This window comes from Jaculus jaculus, chromosome 1 (assembly GCF_020740685.1).
Source record: "Jaculus jaculus isolate mJacJac1 chromosome 1, mJacJac1.mat.Y.cur, whole genome shotgun sequence".
Lineage (NCBI taxonomy): Eukaryota > Metazoa > Chordata > Mammalia > Rodentia > Dipodidae > Jaculus > Jaculus jaculus.
Genome location: NC_059102.1, coordinates 247,393,394 through 247,409,080, shown reverse-complemented (window position 1 = coordinate 247,409,080; position 15,687 = coordinate 247,393,394). Strand labels below are relative to the sequence as shown.

At 43.3% G+C, this 15,687-nt stretch overlaps 1 protein-coding gene across 3 annotated transcripts in view; it reads left to right on the top strand.

Annotated features, from left to right (window-relative positions):
* The window catches only part of Ctcf (CCCTC-binding factor), a 112,913-nt gene extending 97,598 nt beyond the window's left edge, over nucleotides 1-15,315 (top strand). For 2 of the 3 annotated variants that reach the window (XM_004661689.2, XM_045152190.1), the window contains 2 exons: nucleotides 12,155-12,319; nucleotides 13,835-15,315. In XM_004661689.2, the coding sequence (XP_004661746.1) occupies nucleotides 12,155-12,319; nucleotides 13,835-14,019 (350 nt within the window). In that variant the 3' untranslated portion in view covers nucleotides 14,020-15,315. The remainder of the gene's footprint in view (nucleotides 1-12,154; nucleotides 12,320-13,834) is intronic. The other variant, XM_045152191.1, reaches the window with a different exon arrangement.
* Nucleotides 15,316-15,687: the final 372 nt, after the last annotated feature.

The window sequence follows — 15,687 nt, the reverse complement described above, 5'->3', positions numbered from 1 at the left end:
TTTGCTGACCACCTTAACTATCTGTCTGACTAGCTTTGAGGTAGTTGATGAAGTCAGTAAGGGCTAGTCATTCTCTTCCTAACCTATCTCAGCATTTATCACCTACTCTTTACACTTAGTACTCTGTAGAGTGGTATTTTTCCATTCCAGTTACAGAATTGCAGCAGAAAATATGTCCAGAGGTACCAATCTTTTTTTATTATTATTATAAGACAGGGAGAGAGAGAATGGGTGTGCCAGAGCCTTCAGCCACCGCAGGTGAACTCCAGATGCATGCACCACCTTGTGCATGTGGTTTATGTGGGTACTGGGAAATGAAACCTGGGTCCTTTGGCTTTTCAGGCAAGCGCCTTAAGTGCTAAACCATCTCTCCAGCCCCAGAGGTACCAATCTTCGCAAAAAGATAGGAGCCCCAAGGCTCAGTAATTTGGGAGCCATTTTTTTGTTTTTGTTTGTTTGTTTGTTTGTTTTTGTTTTATTTCTGCCTAAATATTTTACTTATTTGAGAGAAAGGTGCTGAGGGAGAGAGGGAGAATGGGCACACCAGGGCCTCTATCCACTGCAAACTCCAGACACGCACCACCTTGTATATCTGGCTTTACATGGGTACGAGGGAATCGAACCTGAGCACTTTGGCTTTGCCAGCAAGCACCTTAACTGCCAACACAAAATATTCAAAAATGTTAAGAGTTTGCCTGCAAAAGCTAGTAACCCAATTTTGATTCCTCAATACCCACATAAAGCCAGGTTCACAAAGTGGTGTGTGCATCTGGGCTTTATTTGCAGCATGTGCAGGCCCTGGCAGGCCCATTCCTTCTGTCTCTCTTCTGTCTGCCTCTTTCTGTCCTTGATGAAGAGTTTTGTTCTGTAGCATGCACTTTCTTAGAAATGCCAGTAATCTGGAGAGATGGTACGTAGTGCTTAATATTGATTAATATTTAAGTTTTCTCATTTTGTCTTTTGTATTGAATAGTAGAAATAATGGAAGAATGAATAAAGTTTTTAGAAAGTGAACATTTTAGAGAATTTCAGTGACTTCATAGGTTTTGTAAAGTTTTGAGAGCACTGAGATTGTTGTATTTGTTTATATTTGAACCAGGGTCTCAATGTGTCCAAGAATGGCTTTGAACTTTAGGTCCTTCTGCCTCTACCTCCCAAGTGCTAGGATTACAGGCATGTGCCACTGTGATCTATGTGGTACTGAAAAACGAGTCAGACAGAGCCCTTTGCATAGTAGGCAAGGGACTCTGCCAACTAAACTTCATCCCCAGCCCCAAAGCACACTGCTCTTTTTTTTTTTTTTTTTTTTTGAGTAGGGTTTTGCTGTAGCCCGGACTGACCTGGGATTCACTATGTAGTCTGCAGACAAACTCCAGATGCATGTGCCACCTTGTGCATCTGGCTTTACGTGGGTACTAGGGAGTAGAACCCAGATCCTTAGGCTTTGTGGGCAAGTGCCTTAATTTTTGAGCCATCTCTCCAGCTCCTCCCCTCATTTTTTTTCCCCCAGGTAGGGTCTCCCTCTAACCCAGTCTGACCTGGATTCATTGTAGTCTCAGGGTGGCCTTGAACTCATGGCAATCTTTTTATTTCTGCCTCCCAAGTGCTAGGATTAAAGGTGTGCACCACCACACCTGGCACTGCCCTTTGATTGTTGAGAGAATGTCTCATCTATCCCAAGGTAGCCATAAATACACTACTTAGCCAAGGATGACCTTGAACATCTGATTCTCTGTTCTCTACTTCAGAATGCTTGTATTGCAGGTGTTTGCCACCGTTATCTAGTTCTGGCAAGCACTCTAATTAAGCTGTGACATCCCCAGTCCTGATTTAAATTATTTTCTGTATGTATGTGGTATTGGTAGTGGTGCCAAGGATTCAATTCAGGTCCTTGTTGTTGCTGTTTTGTCTTTTGTTTGTTTCATTTGTAAGACTCTGGAATTGTTGCAGTGAATTGTTAGGCATCAGGAATGTCAGAAGATCCCCAAATGTTTACATGTGGTCACAGTAACCCTAAGATTTGGGTTTCCTATAGTTATTTTTAGTTACAGAACTTCATGCTGCTGTAAACTCTATCATTGCCTTTTCTTTTATCATTCATGTTTATGGTTCATCTTTAACAAGAGTAGTTTCATGGGCTGGAGAGATGGCTTAGTGGTTAAGGCGTTTGCCAGCTAAGCCAAAGGATCTAGGCTCAATTCCCCAGGACCACATAAACCACATAACACAAGGTGGTACATGCATCTGGAGTTCCTTTACAGCAGCTGAAGGCCCTGACACACCCTTTCTCTCTCTTTATGTATCTGCCTCTCTCACATTCGCTAATAAATAAAATATTTAATTTACACACACACACATAGCCAGGCGTGTACACCTTTAATCCCAGTGCTGGGGAGGCAGAGGTAGGAGGATTGCTTTGAGTTTGAGGCCAGTCTGAAACTAGTGAATTCCAGGTCAGTCTGGGCTAGAATGAGACCCTACCTCAAAAAACCAAAAGAGTAAATAACTTCGTTACCTAGTTGCACATTGTCAGAAGCTTTTTTGTTTGTTTGTTTTTCTAGGTAGGGTTTGTTCACTCTAGCTCAGGCTGACCTGGAATTCACTATGTGGTCTCACAGTGGCCTTGAACTCAGAGCAATCCTACCTCTACCTCCTGAGTGCTGGGATTAAAGGCATTTTATCACACTCAGCTTGTCAGAAGCTTTTTACTCATGCTGAAAGATTATTATTGGTAGCTCCAAATAGAATACTTTTTGGAGGGCTAGAGAGGTGGCTTAGAGGTTAAGGTGCTTGCCTGTGAAACCCAAGCACCCAAATTTGATTGCCCAGTACCCACATTAGCCAGATGTACAAAGTGGCACATGCGTCTGGGGTTTATTTGTAGTAGCTGTAGGCCCATACCCATTCTCTGTGTTTCTCTTCTCTCTTTCTCTGCTTGCAAATAAATAAATTTTTTATTTATCGTACCTTATATATTTATTTATTATCTTGTTTGTTTATCAAGGTAGGATCTTGCTGTAGCCCAGGCTGACCTAGAATTTATTATGTAGTCTCAGGGTAGCCTCTGTCTCATGGCAGTCCTCCTCCTCCTGCCTCCCAAGTGTTGGGATTAAAGGCATACACCTGAGGATGAGGATTTTGTTCAGTGGATGAGCACTTGCCTGGCAAGTGAAGGCCTTGGGTTTGGTCCCCAGCACCAAAAACAACAACAGCAACAAAAGAATTCCTGTTTGGTTTATTGAGGTAGAGTTTCTCCCTAACCCAGGCTGACCTGAAATTCACTCTATAGTCTCAGGTGACTGACCTGGCCACGCAGTTGTTGGAATTAAAGGTGTGTGTCGCCATGCATGGCCTTTCTAAATAGAATTCCACAGCCAAGGTTTACTTGGAACTCACTTTGTAGTCCCAGTGATTCTCCTACCTCTGCCTCCTGAGTTTTTGTTTGGTTTGGAACCTTGTTTGTAGTGTTTCTTCATGCCCCAGAACAGTCAACCCGGACTCCATCCCACTGCTGACAAAAACCAGTCTTACTTGCCCCAATCCAGAAGGTTGTGTCTTTAGAGATTGACCGGCAAAGTATATGATTTTCAGGACTTTTCCCCAAAGTTTCTCCAAGCCAAAAAGCCTTTGATTCTATTAACCTTCTTTTCTATGCTTTTTCCCCTAATTCTGACTGAATTTGCTTAGTTTTCTAGGCATTGGACCAACTTAGGCAATAGGGGCTTAAACAAGTTCAGTAAGGAAGCAGCTTGTACTTGACACACTGCCACCTACCAGCGTGTTCCTCCTGTCTTCACTTAGCATTTCAGTCACTTGAGAAGTGAGGCATTTTGTCCTGAAGATGAAACATGTACTCACAGATCTAACTTTAGACATTTTGTTCCAAACAAAATGAGTTTATGCTAATAACTTCCGTGTTTTGGAGGAAAATGGTAGTGTACTCTTTGTGCCACAGTAATGGGCAAGGAATAACAAGCATTCTTTTGAGTAAATGCATTTGTGAGCTGTGGAACAGCCCTGAACTGATGGCAGAGGCTTGTATTCTACCTGCTGTAGTATAACTGCAGCATGCATGCATGCACTCATTCTCTCTTTCCTGGCAAATAAATAACATGGGGGGGGGGGACTTGCAAAACTAAAAACAATTAGCTGGGTGTGGTGGCACATGCCCTTAATCCCAGCACCCAGGAGGCAGAAGTAAGAGGATCACCATGAGTTGGAGGCCACCCAGACTGCAGAAATGAGTTCCAGGTCAGCCTGGGCTTAGAATGAAACCCTACCTCGAAAAACAATAAATAAGCAAACAAATAAAACAAAAAACAGCTAAAATGTTTTTAAATATATATCACCTTAATTTCTAGTGCTACTTCTTTTTTATGAGAGAAAGAGAATTTGCACACTAGGGCCTCTAGCCACTGCAGGCAGGTACCTTAACTGCCACGCCATCTCTCCAGCCCCAATAGTTACTTTTTAAGTAGATTTATGTTTTATGTACGTCTTTGGTAAAAGCTCTATTATGCGATATGGTCAAAACATAAAGCAATAGCTGAGCGTGATGGCGCACACCTTTAATCCCAGTACTTGGGAGGCAGAGGTAGGAGAATCGCTGTGAGTTTGAGGCCAGCCTGAGCTGACATAGTGAATTCCAAGTCAGCCTGGGCTAGACTGAGACTTTACCTCAGAGGGGAAAAATAAAGAAAAAGAAAAAACATGAAGACCTAATACAATATACCATAACATCTGGTTCAGTTTTAAAAGGATGTTTAAAGCCAGGTGTGATGACACACGCCTTTAATCCCAGCACTCAGGAGGTGGAGGTATGAATTCCAGGTCAGCCTGGGCTAGAGACCCTACCTCAAAAAAAAAAAAAAAAAAAAAAAAAAGAATGGCCTTTGAGTCCTGGGAGTTGATTCAGTGGGAATAAATCTTGCTGCTTAAGTGCCAGTCTCTGATGTGCTAGCATACATAAGCATGTACAGAGAGAACAATGAGCAGAGACCCTGTTTCAGGCAAGGACTGGCACTTACGAGTATCCTCTGTATTCTACACATGTACTATAGCATGCACTATCCACATACACATATCCTAAACACCTGCAAAGATTTTTAAAAGGGGGCAGGAGAGATGGCTTGGTTAAAGCACTTGCCTGTGAAGCCTGAGGACCCAGGTTCAATTCTCTAGCTCCCATGTAAGCCAGATGCACCAGATGGAGCATACATCTAGCGCACACATTCTCTCTGTCTCTCTCACTTTCTTTCTCTTTCTCTTTCTCCCTTTTTTTTTTTTTTTTAATTGTGTTTAGCTTGTGAAATGATGAGTTTATTGGGATTACTGACAGAAGCATGGGTGAGGAATTACTTACAGGAATGTGGGTGACTCAGAAAGCTTCTTCACCAAAAGGTTCACAGCAGCATGGGTGACAGGTCACCGACTCCACAGAAGAGTCTCCTTATAGCCAACAGTTGGTGTTTTGGGTTTATTCTAATTTTGTCTTTATTTATTTATTTGATAGGGAAAGAGGGGGAGAGAGAGAGAATGGGTGCGCCAGGGCCTCCAGCCACTGCAAACAAACTCCAGATGCGTGTGCCCCTGTGTACATCTGGCTAACATGGGTCCTGAGGAATTGAACCTGGGTCCTTTGGCTTTGCAGGCAGACACCTTAACAGCTAAGACATCCTTCCAGCCCAGTTTTTTTTTTTTTTTTTTTTGCTTGCTTGTTTGTTTTTTATTGACAACTTCTATACTTACAGACAATAAACCATGATATTTCCCTCCCCTCCCCCATTTTCCGCTTCACAACTCTGCTGCTCTCCATCATATCCCCTCCCTCTCTCCATTAGTCTGTCTTTTAATTTGATGTCATCATCTTTTTCTCCTATTTTGAAGGTCTGTGAAGGTCCTGCTAGGCACTGCTAAGTCATGGATATCGAGAACAGTTTCTGCCTGGGCAATTGCATTGTAAGGATTGGTGTCCTTCCTTTGGCTCTTAATTTTTTCCACCATCTCTTCCTAAATGTACCCTGAGCCTTGGACGTTGTGATAGAGATGTTTTAGGGGGATTGGGAAAATGGCTTAGTGGTTAAGGTATTTGCCTGTGAAGCCAAAGGACCCCAGTTCGATTCCCCAGGTCTCACAGTAAGCCAGATGCACAAGAGGGTGCATGTGTCTGGAGTTCATTTGCAGTGGCTGGAGCCCCTGGCACTCCCCCCCCAGTCTTTGTCTGCCTGTTCCTTTCCCTCTCTCTCTCTTCTCTCTCTTGCTTTCTCTCTCTCTCTCAAATACATAAGTAAAAAGATGTTTTAGTGATGGACTTCTCCATCCCTTTTTAAAATTTTTTTTTGTGTTTATTTCTTTATTTGAGAGCGACAGAGAGAGAAAGAGGCAGAGAGAGAGAGAATGGGCGCCCCCCCCCCAGTAGCCTCCAGCCACTGCAAATGAACTCCAGATGTGTGCACCCCCTTGTGCATCTGGCTAACGTGGGTCCTGGGGAATCCAGCCTTGAACTGGGGTCCTTGGGCTTCACAGGCAAGCGCTTAATTACTAAGCCATCTCTCCAACTCTCCTCCATCCCTTCTTTTTTTTTTTTTTTAATTTTTATTAACATTTTCCATGATTATAAAATATATCCCATGGTATTTCCCTCCCTCCCCACCCCCACACTTTCCCGTTTGAAATTCCATTCTCAATCATATTACCTCCACATTACAAACATTGTAATTACATATATACAATATCACCCTATTAAGTATCCTCCTCCCTTCCTTTCTCCACCCTTTATGTCTCCTTTTCAACTTACTGGCCTCTGCTACTAAGTATTTTCATTCTCACGCAGAAGCCCAGTCATCTGTAGCTAGGATCCCCATATGAGAGAGAACATGTGGCGCTTGGCTTTCTGGGCCTGGGTTACCTGACTTAGTATAATACTTTCCAGGTCCATCCATTTTTCTGCAAATTTCATAACTTCATTTTTCTTTACCGCTGAGTAGAACTCCATTGTATAAATGTACCACATCTTCATTATCCACTCATCTGTTGAGGGACATCTAGGCTGGTTCCATTTCCCAGCTATTATAAATTGAGCAGCAATAAACATGGTTGAGCATGTACTTCTAAGGAAATGAGATGAGTCCTTTGGATATATGCCTAGGAGTGCTATAGCTGGGTCATATGGTAGATCAATCTCTAGCTGCTTTAGGAACCTCCACACTGTTTTCCACAATGGCTGGACCAGATTGCATTCCCACCAGCAGTGCAGAAGGGTTCCTTTTTTTCCACATCCCCGCCAACATTTATGATCATTTGTTTTCATGATGGTGGCCAATCTGACAGGAGCTCCATCCCTTCTTATCAGCACTATGTTGCCTTTTGGGTCATCCCAGAGGTCACCTCCATCTGAAAAGTGAGAGTAGCATTAATATATGAATATGAACATTAAATGTAGTGCTTTCAGGGCAGCCTAGTGAGAATAATATATGCATTTAGCCAGACATGAACAGGCTTTATACTCCTAAGGCACATGACCTCCCCTGCCATAGGCTTTTGATTAGGTTTCCAGTACCAGGCATGTATTCCTTCCCATAGAGCGGGTTTCCAGTCCAATTAGAGAGCAGTTGGTTTCCCCCAGAGCAGACATATCACTATTGCACCCATTCAGTCACTTGGCCTATCAGGCCAAACTTGAGGCTTCCAATGTCCACTGTTTTCATTGCTGATGACTTCTGTCTCCCATAGGGCTGCATGCAGTGCAGCTTTTTCCAGCTTACAGTTGGCTGGTCTACAGGGAGAAGGTGCCATCAGTTGTTTACTGCTTTTATAACCTGAGAGCAGCTTAGTAAGGACTGTAAATTTTTAGTGAGTTCTTGTAACATTTTTGTTTATGAGCCTGCCCTCCTTCCTTCCAGGGATGTTTTAACCTAGAAGAAACAGCCACACAACTGTAGGAGACACCCATACAGTTGCCCAGGGCTACTGGAATGGGATGAGGTGGAATCTTAGAGTCCAGGAGAGGAATCATCCCTGAGCTACAGGTCTGTCCAAGCCTATATACACATACAGCAATGAAGCAAGCCTGATCTTGTTAGTGGTCCTGGATGGACCAACCCACCACTTCCACTACAATTCCTACCACTGCCCCACTCTTTTCCCAGGCCTTCCTGTCATTGTCTAACACCTCCCAGCACTGTGTCTTAGGGAATCCCTGTATGATCTTCACTCTATCTGGAAGATCTCTAGACCTCAGTTCAGATCTTATCATTTCTTCTCATCAGGCTCAGTGTTTGCTCAGAGTAGATCTCAAAAACCACAGAGAACAAACAGAAAGGTATGGGGGTCCCAGCCAGAACCTCTGTGGTTATTTTGTCTGTGGTTTGTTTGTCGTTTTTCAAGTTAGGGTCTCACTCTGTCCCAGGCTGACCTGGAATTCACTATGTAGTCTCAGGGTGTCCTCAGACTCACAGCAATACTCCTACCTCTGCCTCCTGAGTGCTGGGATTAAAGGCATGCGCCACCACGCCCAACTTCTCTGTGGGTATTCAGCAGGACACAAGAGCATGTCTCGGGTTACACAAGCGCCAGCCTGCAAGTCCAAGTTTTGAGCCACAATACTGTATGAATGGGTTGTAATCTTCATATCTGTAGTCCCAGCTGCCCAGAGGTGGAGGCATGAGGATCTGAAGCATGTTGTAGTACACGCCTTTAATCCCAGCACTTGGGAGGCAGAGGTAGGAAGATCATTGTGAATTTGAGGCCACCCTGAGACTACATAGTGAATTCCAGGTCTGCCTGGGACAGAGTGAGACCCTACTTTGGAAAACCAAAATAATAGTAATTATAATAAATAAATAAATAAAATCTTTTGAAAGGGCTGGAGAGATGACATAGTGGTTAAGGCACTTGCCTGTGAAACATAAAGACCCATGTTCAGTTCCTCAGTACCCATGTAAAGCCAGATGCACAAGGTGATGCATGTGTTTGGAGTTAATTTGCAGTGGCTAAAGGCCTTGGTGTACCCATTCTATCTCTCATCTGCACACCTCTCTCATAAATAAATAAATAAATAAGAATATTTTTGTAAAAGGCTGAAGAGATGGTTTAGAGGTTAAGGCACTTGCCTGCAATGCCCAAGAACTCATCTTCAAATCTCCAGGTCCTATGTAGCCAGACACAGTGACACAAGCATGCAATGTCACACATGTGCCACAAGTGGGCACATGCATCTGGAGTTTGTTCACAGCAGGCTAAAGATCCTGGCGTGCCCATTTTCTCTCTCAAAAAAAAAAAAGTAAGACTGGAGAGATGGCTTAGCAGTTAAGGCATTTACCTGCAAAGCCAAAGGACCCAGGTTTAATTCCCCAGGACCCATGTAAGCCAGATACACAAGGGGGCACATGCATCTGGAGTCATTTGCAGTGGCTGAATGCCCCAGCATGCTCATTCTCTCTCTCTCTCTCTCTCTCAAATAAATAAAATAAAAAATTGAGATGGCTAAGTAAATAAAGTGCCAACCATGTAAGCATAAGGACCAGAGTTCAGATTCCCAGCACCCACATAAATGCTAGGTGGGTATGGCTTGTGTATGGTCTTAGAACATGTGAGGTAGAGAGACAAGGGAACTTTAAGTTAAAAGCTGGCTAGCCAACTTGGAGAGTTCTGAGTTTAAGTGAGGCCCAGCCTTAGTAAATGAAGTTGAGAATGACTAAAAAAGACACCTACACACACATGGCATATGTGAGAAAACAAAAAGAGTCGGAGCTAGTGAGATGCTCAGTGGTTAAGGTGCTTGCCTACAAAGCCTAAGGACCTGGGTTCAGTTCCCCACAACCCACATAAAACCAGATGTACAAGTGGCACAAAAATCTGGAGTTTGCAGGGGCTAGTGGCCCTGGCATGCCTATTTTGTCTTCTCTCTCCTTTCCTCTCCTCTACCCTTCCCTCCCCTCCCCTCCTCTCCCTGCTTGCAAACAAATAAATAAATTATAGTTTAAAAAAAATAGAAAGCCATTCATGGATGACGCATGTCTTTAATCTTAGCATTCGGGAGGCAGAAGTAGGAGGATCACTATAAGTTCGAGGCCACCCTGTGACTATATAGTGAACTCCAGGTCAGCCTCAGCTAGAGTGAAACCCTACCTCAAAAAAAAAAAAAAGAAAAGAAAAGAAACAAGAAACAAACAGTGCTGGAGAGATGGTTTGGCGGTTAAGGCATTTGCCTGGAAAGCCAAAAGATCCTCGTTTGGCTTTCCAGGACCCATGTAAGCCAGATGCACAAGGGAGCACATGCATCTGGAGATCGTTTGCAGTGGCTGTTGGCACTGGCACACCTATTCTCTCTTTCTTGCTCTTGGTCTCTCCCTCCCTCCCCCTCCCTTCTTCCCTCCCCCTCCCTTCCTCCCCCCCCCCAAATAAATATATTTTAAAAATAAATAAAGGGGCTGGAGGGATGGCTTAGCAGTTAAGGCATTTGCCTGCAAAGCCAAAGGACCCAGGTTCTGTTCCCCAGGACCCACATTAGCCAGATGCACATGGGGGCGCACACACACACATCTGGAGTTCATTTACAGTGGCTGGAGGCCCTGGTGCACCCATTCTCTCTCCCTCTTTCTCTGTCAAATAAGTAATTAAAAAGAAAGAAGCAAAAAGGGCTAAAAAGATGGCTTAGCTGTTAAAGGCGCTTGCCTACAAAGCCTAAGGACCCAGGTTCAATTCCCCAGTACCCATGTGAGCCAGGTGCACAAGGTAGTGCATGTGACTGGAGGCCCTGGTGCACCCATTATTTTTCTACATTCCTCCCCCTTGAAATAAATAATAAAAGATAAACAGAAAATAATGAAAGAAAAGAGTGGACAACACCTGATGAATGACACTCAGTTGTCCTCTGGCTTCTAAATGTGCACACATATTCACAAGCTAGTCCCAAAAGAATGGTTTCCACTTATCCTAGTTAAATAGGTCTTCCCAGTGTGTCCATATATTTAAGAATTTCTGTAGTTCCTTCTTACACAAGTGTGTACACATACTCTTTTGCCCAATCAGTGGTGAGAATGGTCCAATTCAGGCTTGTTTTACTACTTTATCCTTGGATAACAAAGAGAACATTTGTTTTTATTTGCTTAAAAGGTAGCGAGCTGCCTCTAAGAAAACTTTTTTCTTTTTTTGAGGTAGGATCTTACTCTAGCCTGGGCTGACCTGGAATTCACTATGGAGTCTCAGGGTGGCCTCGAACTCACAGCGATCCTCCTACCTCTGCCTCCTGAGTGCTGGGATTAAAGGCATGTGCTTGGCACAGAAAACTTTTTTTAGACCATCCCACTTCTATTAAGATAGGGCGCTAGAGAGATGGCTTGGCAGCTATGGCACTTGCCTGCAAACCCTAAGGACCTATGTTTGACTCCAGATCCCACATAAGCCAGAAACACAAAGGTGAGGTAAACACAAGGTCTCACATGCCAACTAGGCAGCTCAGGCATCTGGAGTTCCATTGCAGTGGCTAAGGCCCTGGTATGCCAGTTCTCTCTCTCTCTCTCATAAAAATAAAATAAAATATGTAGGGCTGGAGAAATGGCTCAGCTGCAAAGCCTAATAACCCAGGATCAATTCCCCAATATCCACATAAAGCCAGATGCACAAAGTGGCGCATTCGTTTGGAGTTCCTTTGTAGGGATTAGAGACACTGGTGTACCCATTCTCCCTCTCCCCCCCCCCCAGCGCTTTGGGTGGCTGAGGTAGGATTGCTGTGAGTTCGAGGCCAACCTGAAACTACATAATGATTTCCAGTTTAGCCTGGGCTACAGCAAGACCCTACCTCAGAAAAAAGAAATGGTAAGCAGAGAGAGAAGAGAGGATGGATGGATGGGAAAGAATGGGCACAACCGGGCCTCTTGTCCCTGCAAATGAACTTCAGAAGCTTTTACCACTTTGTGCATCTGACTTTTCATGTATACTGGAGAATTGAACCCCCAGCCAGCAGGCCTTGCAACCAAAGCACTTTTAACCACTGAGCCATCTCTCTAGCCATATGCAGAGTTTTTCTTGTAAAGGAAATAAGTGTAGAACAAAACTTCACAGAATATGCAATTACTTGATTTTCTTTTTCTTTTTTTTTTTTTTCTTTTTCTTTCACTACTTTTACTTGGTCTATGCTCCTTGATTTCATGAGAAGAAAATGCGGAGCCAGAGTTGGATGACAATGAGGATGAAGAGGAGCCTGCAGTGGAAATTGAACCAGAGCCAGAGCCTCAGCCTGTGACCCCAGCCCCACCACCCGCCAAGAAGCGGAGAGGAAGACCCCCTGGAAGAACCAACCAGCCCAAACAGTGCCAGCGTAAGTTGCTTGCCTCAGTTTAGTAATCTGGCATCTTCTCAACACTTGAGAGAGCCAAAGAGTCTGTGTTCTTGGGAACATGGGAACTAAGCCATGAGAACAAGTTATGGTCTCATTGGCAAACAAACTCTTAGGAAGAGATATTTTAGAAGTTAGTTTACTGAGAAACATGAGGAAGTCTCTAAAAGCCTGTTACAGTTCCAGAAAAGGTCCAAAGTAGAAGGGTTCGAGAAGATGGGCACTGTTAATGTGGAAGGGCTTTGTAACACCACAAAGCCACAGTCAGTGACAGAATTAATACAATAATGAATATAAAAGCTAATTTTTCAAGGGTGGAATAAAGCAGTTTGTGCACTGAGATTGCCCCTCTGAATAATTTTAGACCTGAAAAGCTGGGCACACACTTGGGAGTAATCCTAAATAATCCAAGCAAGAGGATCACAAGTTTAAGGTTGGCCTAGGCTACAGATAGAGTGAGAGAGGGAGAATGAGAGAGAGAATGAAAATTTAAGTTAAGAGGACCTCGAGGTATTTGCTCTCCTCTACACTCCTACTCATGTGTGTCTCTTGATCTTCTGAAAAGTGAGCCTTGTGTAGATGCCCATCACACACAGCAAAGCAAGTCACTCTGTCCTAGAACCAGCCTCGCTTCACCTGCGCACACTTGAGTGAGCAGACTGCTGGGAGGGCTGCAGAACCAGAAGTGTCAGTTACATCATACACTCCATGAAGTAATCTAGTCACATGTATGTGGGGTTGGGTTTTTTTTCCTCCCTCATACTTGAAAATCTTAAATTTATAAAGATAACAAAAGAAAACACAAAGGCTTTTGAATGTGCAGTTTGGGAAACATGAAGATCAGTGTCAGCATTGTTCTTTGACAATTTCTAGAGTGTTGAGACTTTTTATTTTATGGATGGCCAATTTTTTGCTTTGGATTTTTTTTTTTTTTTTTTTAAGGTAGAGTCTCACTCTGGTCCAGGCTGACCTGGAATTAACTCTGTAGTCTCAGGGTGGCCTTGAACTCGTGCAATCCTCCTACGTCTGCCTCCCGAGTGCTGGGATGAAAAGTGTGTGCCACCACGCCCGGCTGCTTTGGCTCATCTGTCTCCTCTTTTTCCTCCATCTTCCTCCCTCATTCTCTCACTGTAGCATAGGGCCGCCTTAAATTTGTGGTGATCTGCTTGTCTCAGTCTCTCAAGTGCTTTTAAACAGGGTTGTTTTTGTTTGGTTGGTTGGTTTTTGGTTTGCTTTTTTGAGGTAGGATCTTGCTGTAGTCCAGGCTGACCTGGAACTTACTATGTAGTCTCAGGGTGGCTTGAACTCAGTGATCCTCCTACTTCTTTCTGCCTGCCAAGTGCCCAGCTCCTTTTACTTTTTCTTACTTCTTAGTGTCACTGCTAAGGCTCACTAAGTTGCTGCCATCTTGCTTACTGTCAACGTCTTAAGAGAATCCTTGTAATTCTTGGGGGTTTAATGTGCCACTTTGGTTTTGTTTGTGCTCTTCATTACCAGCAACAGCCATCATTCAGGTCGAAGACCAGAATACAGGTGCAATTGAGAACATTATAGTTGAAGTCAAAAAAGAGCCAGATGCTGAGCCTGTGGAGGGAGAAGAAGAGGAGGCCCAGCCAGCCACCACAGATGCCCCCAATGGAGACCTCACGCCTGAGATGATTCTCAGCATGATGGACCGGTGATGACGGGGCCTTGCTCATCACAGGACTGTTTGGAGCTGTGTTTAAACGGCTCGACTCTTAATTTTTCTTCCTTTCTTCTTTTGGCTTTGGGAAAAGCATCATTTTACCAAAACATACTGAGAACGAAAACTTCCAGGATGATGTTAGAAAAATGTGATTTAACTAGAACTTGCTGTTTGATGTTAGCAAATCATGGAATGTTCTTGAATCCCTGATGGTTTACTGTGAAGTGCTGAGGACAGTGTTGATGCCTAACTAGTTTTCTTAGATGGAAACAGAGACATTGATCCCTCTCTCTTAATTTAGTAAACCACTCCAAAATGGCCACGGGTTTCCCAGAGTTCTATGGTCTTCTTCCCAAGAGAGTTTTTAATTGTAAATGCAGACTTGGGAAGGACTTAGACTTTTAACCTGTTTTTTGCTTTTGCTTTTCCCTGACTCCCTTTGTTCGGAGCCAGCTGCACACCAGTAGTATGGCATGCTACGATCAGTTTCTGTCCTGAAAGCTTTGCCTCTTTCTTGGCAAAGTTTCTGGTATGGTCAAGCTTGTAAATAACCTTTTTTACATTTTAATCTTTTCCATTAATTAAGAGGTTGAAAAGAAGTGCAGTGTAAGAAAACCCAGCATTTTAATTACTTGCAAATTAAGTCACCCACAGACTCAGTGGTATGTAAATGTTGAATCGGATCACAATCATGTAGCAGAAGAGCACCCAGACTGCCACCTGCTAGTAATGGACCCATGTGGAGTCATGATTACTAGCCATGGAGCCAGCATTTGAACCTGTACAATTAACTTTCATTTATGATTTCCCATCAACATTTCCTTTGCTGTTTGTAGCTGAATGTTGTATTTTATAAATCTTCTGTTAAAGCCAGAAGGGTAATTATGAGTAGGTCACAGCAGCTCTGACAAGCTGGCCAAAAAATTTAATGAGGTCAGTAATTTAAACCTTGGATTTGCAACAACAAAAAAAAAAACAATAATGTGAAGCAAAACCAACTTTAAAATGATTCTTGCACATGAACTGTCACATGTTTAATACATGTTTTTAGAGAACCTCAGTCTTACTGATTTCAAACACTTTTTTCTTCTGTGTATTGCTTTTTAAGAGAGCCATCAGTTAGCTATCAGACTCTAGGTTGATGCATTTTGTACTTAGCTGTACTGTGTGATATTTTTCATTATTTTAGGACGCCAACATGAGACCTGTAATAAAATATGTAATGGGGTTGAAAGCTGGGGAGGAGGATCTACTGCTGTACAGCTAATAAATCATAACGGATTAACAGGCACTTTGAAGACTCCATTTTGTGTGATTCCTGATAGCTGGAGACCTGTGTTCTGGCCTATGTTGTCTTATATGTCACTTCCTCTGCGATAGGAGGAAATAGCTGTTCTTGGCAATTGACAGGATATTGAGTGCAGCCTGCTACAAATTTTAACTCCTGTCAAATGTATGTTAGTACAGAAGTGAATGTACACGATTAGGCATGATGGCACATGCCAATCCCAGCACTCAGGAGGCAGAGGTAGGAGGATTGATGTGAGTACTAAGCCACCCTGAGACTAAAGAGTGAATTCCAATTTTAGGTCAGCCTCAGCTAGAGTGAAACCCTACCTTACCAAAAAAAAAAAAAAAAAAAAACAAGCTGGGGCTTGGTGTC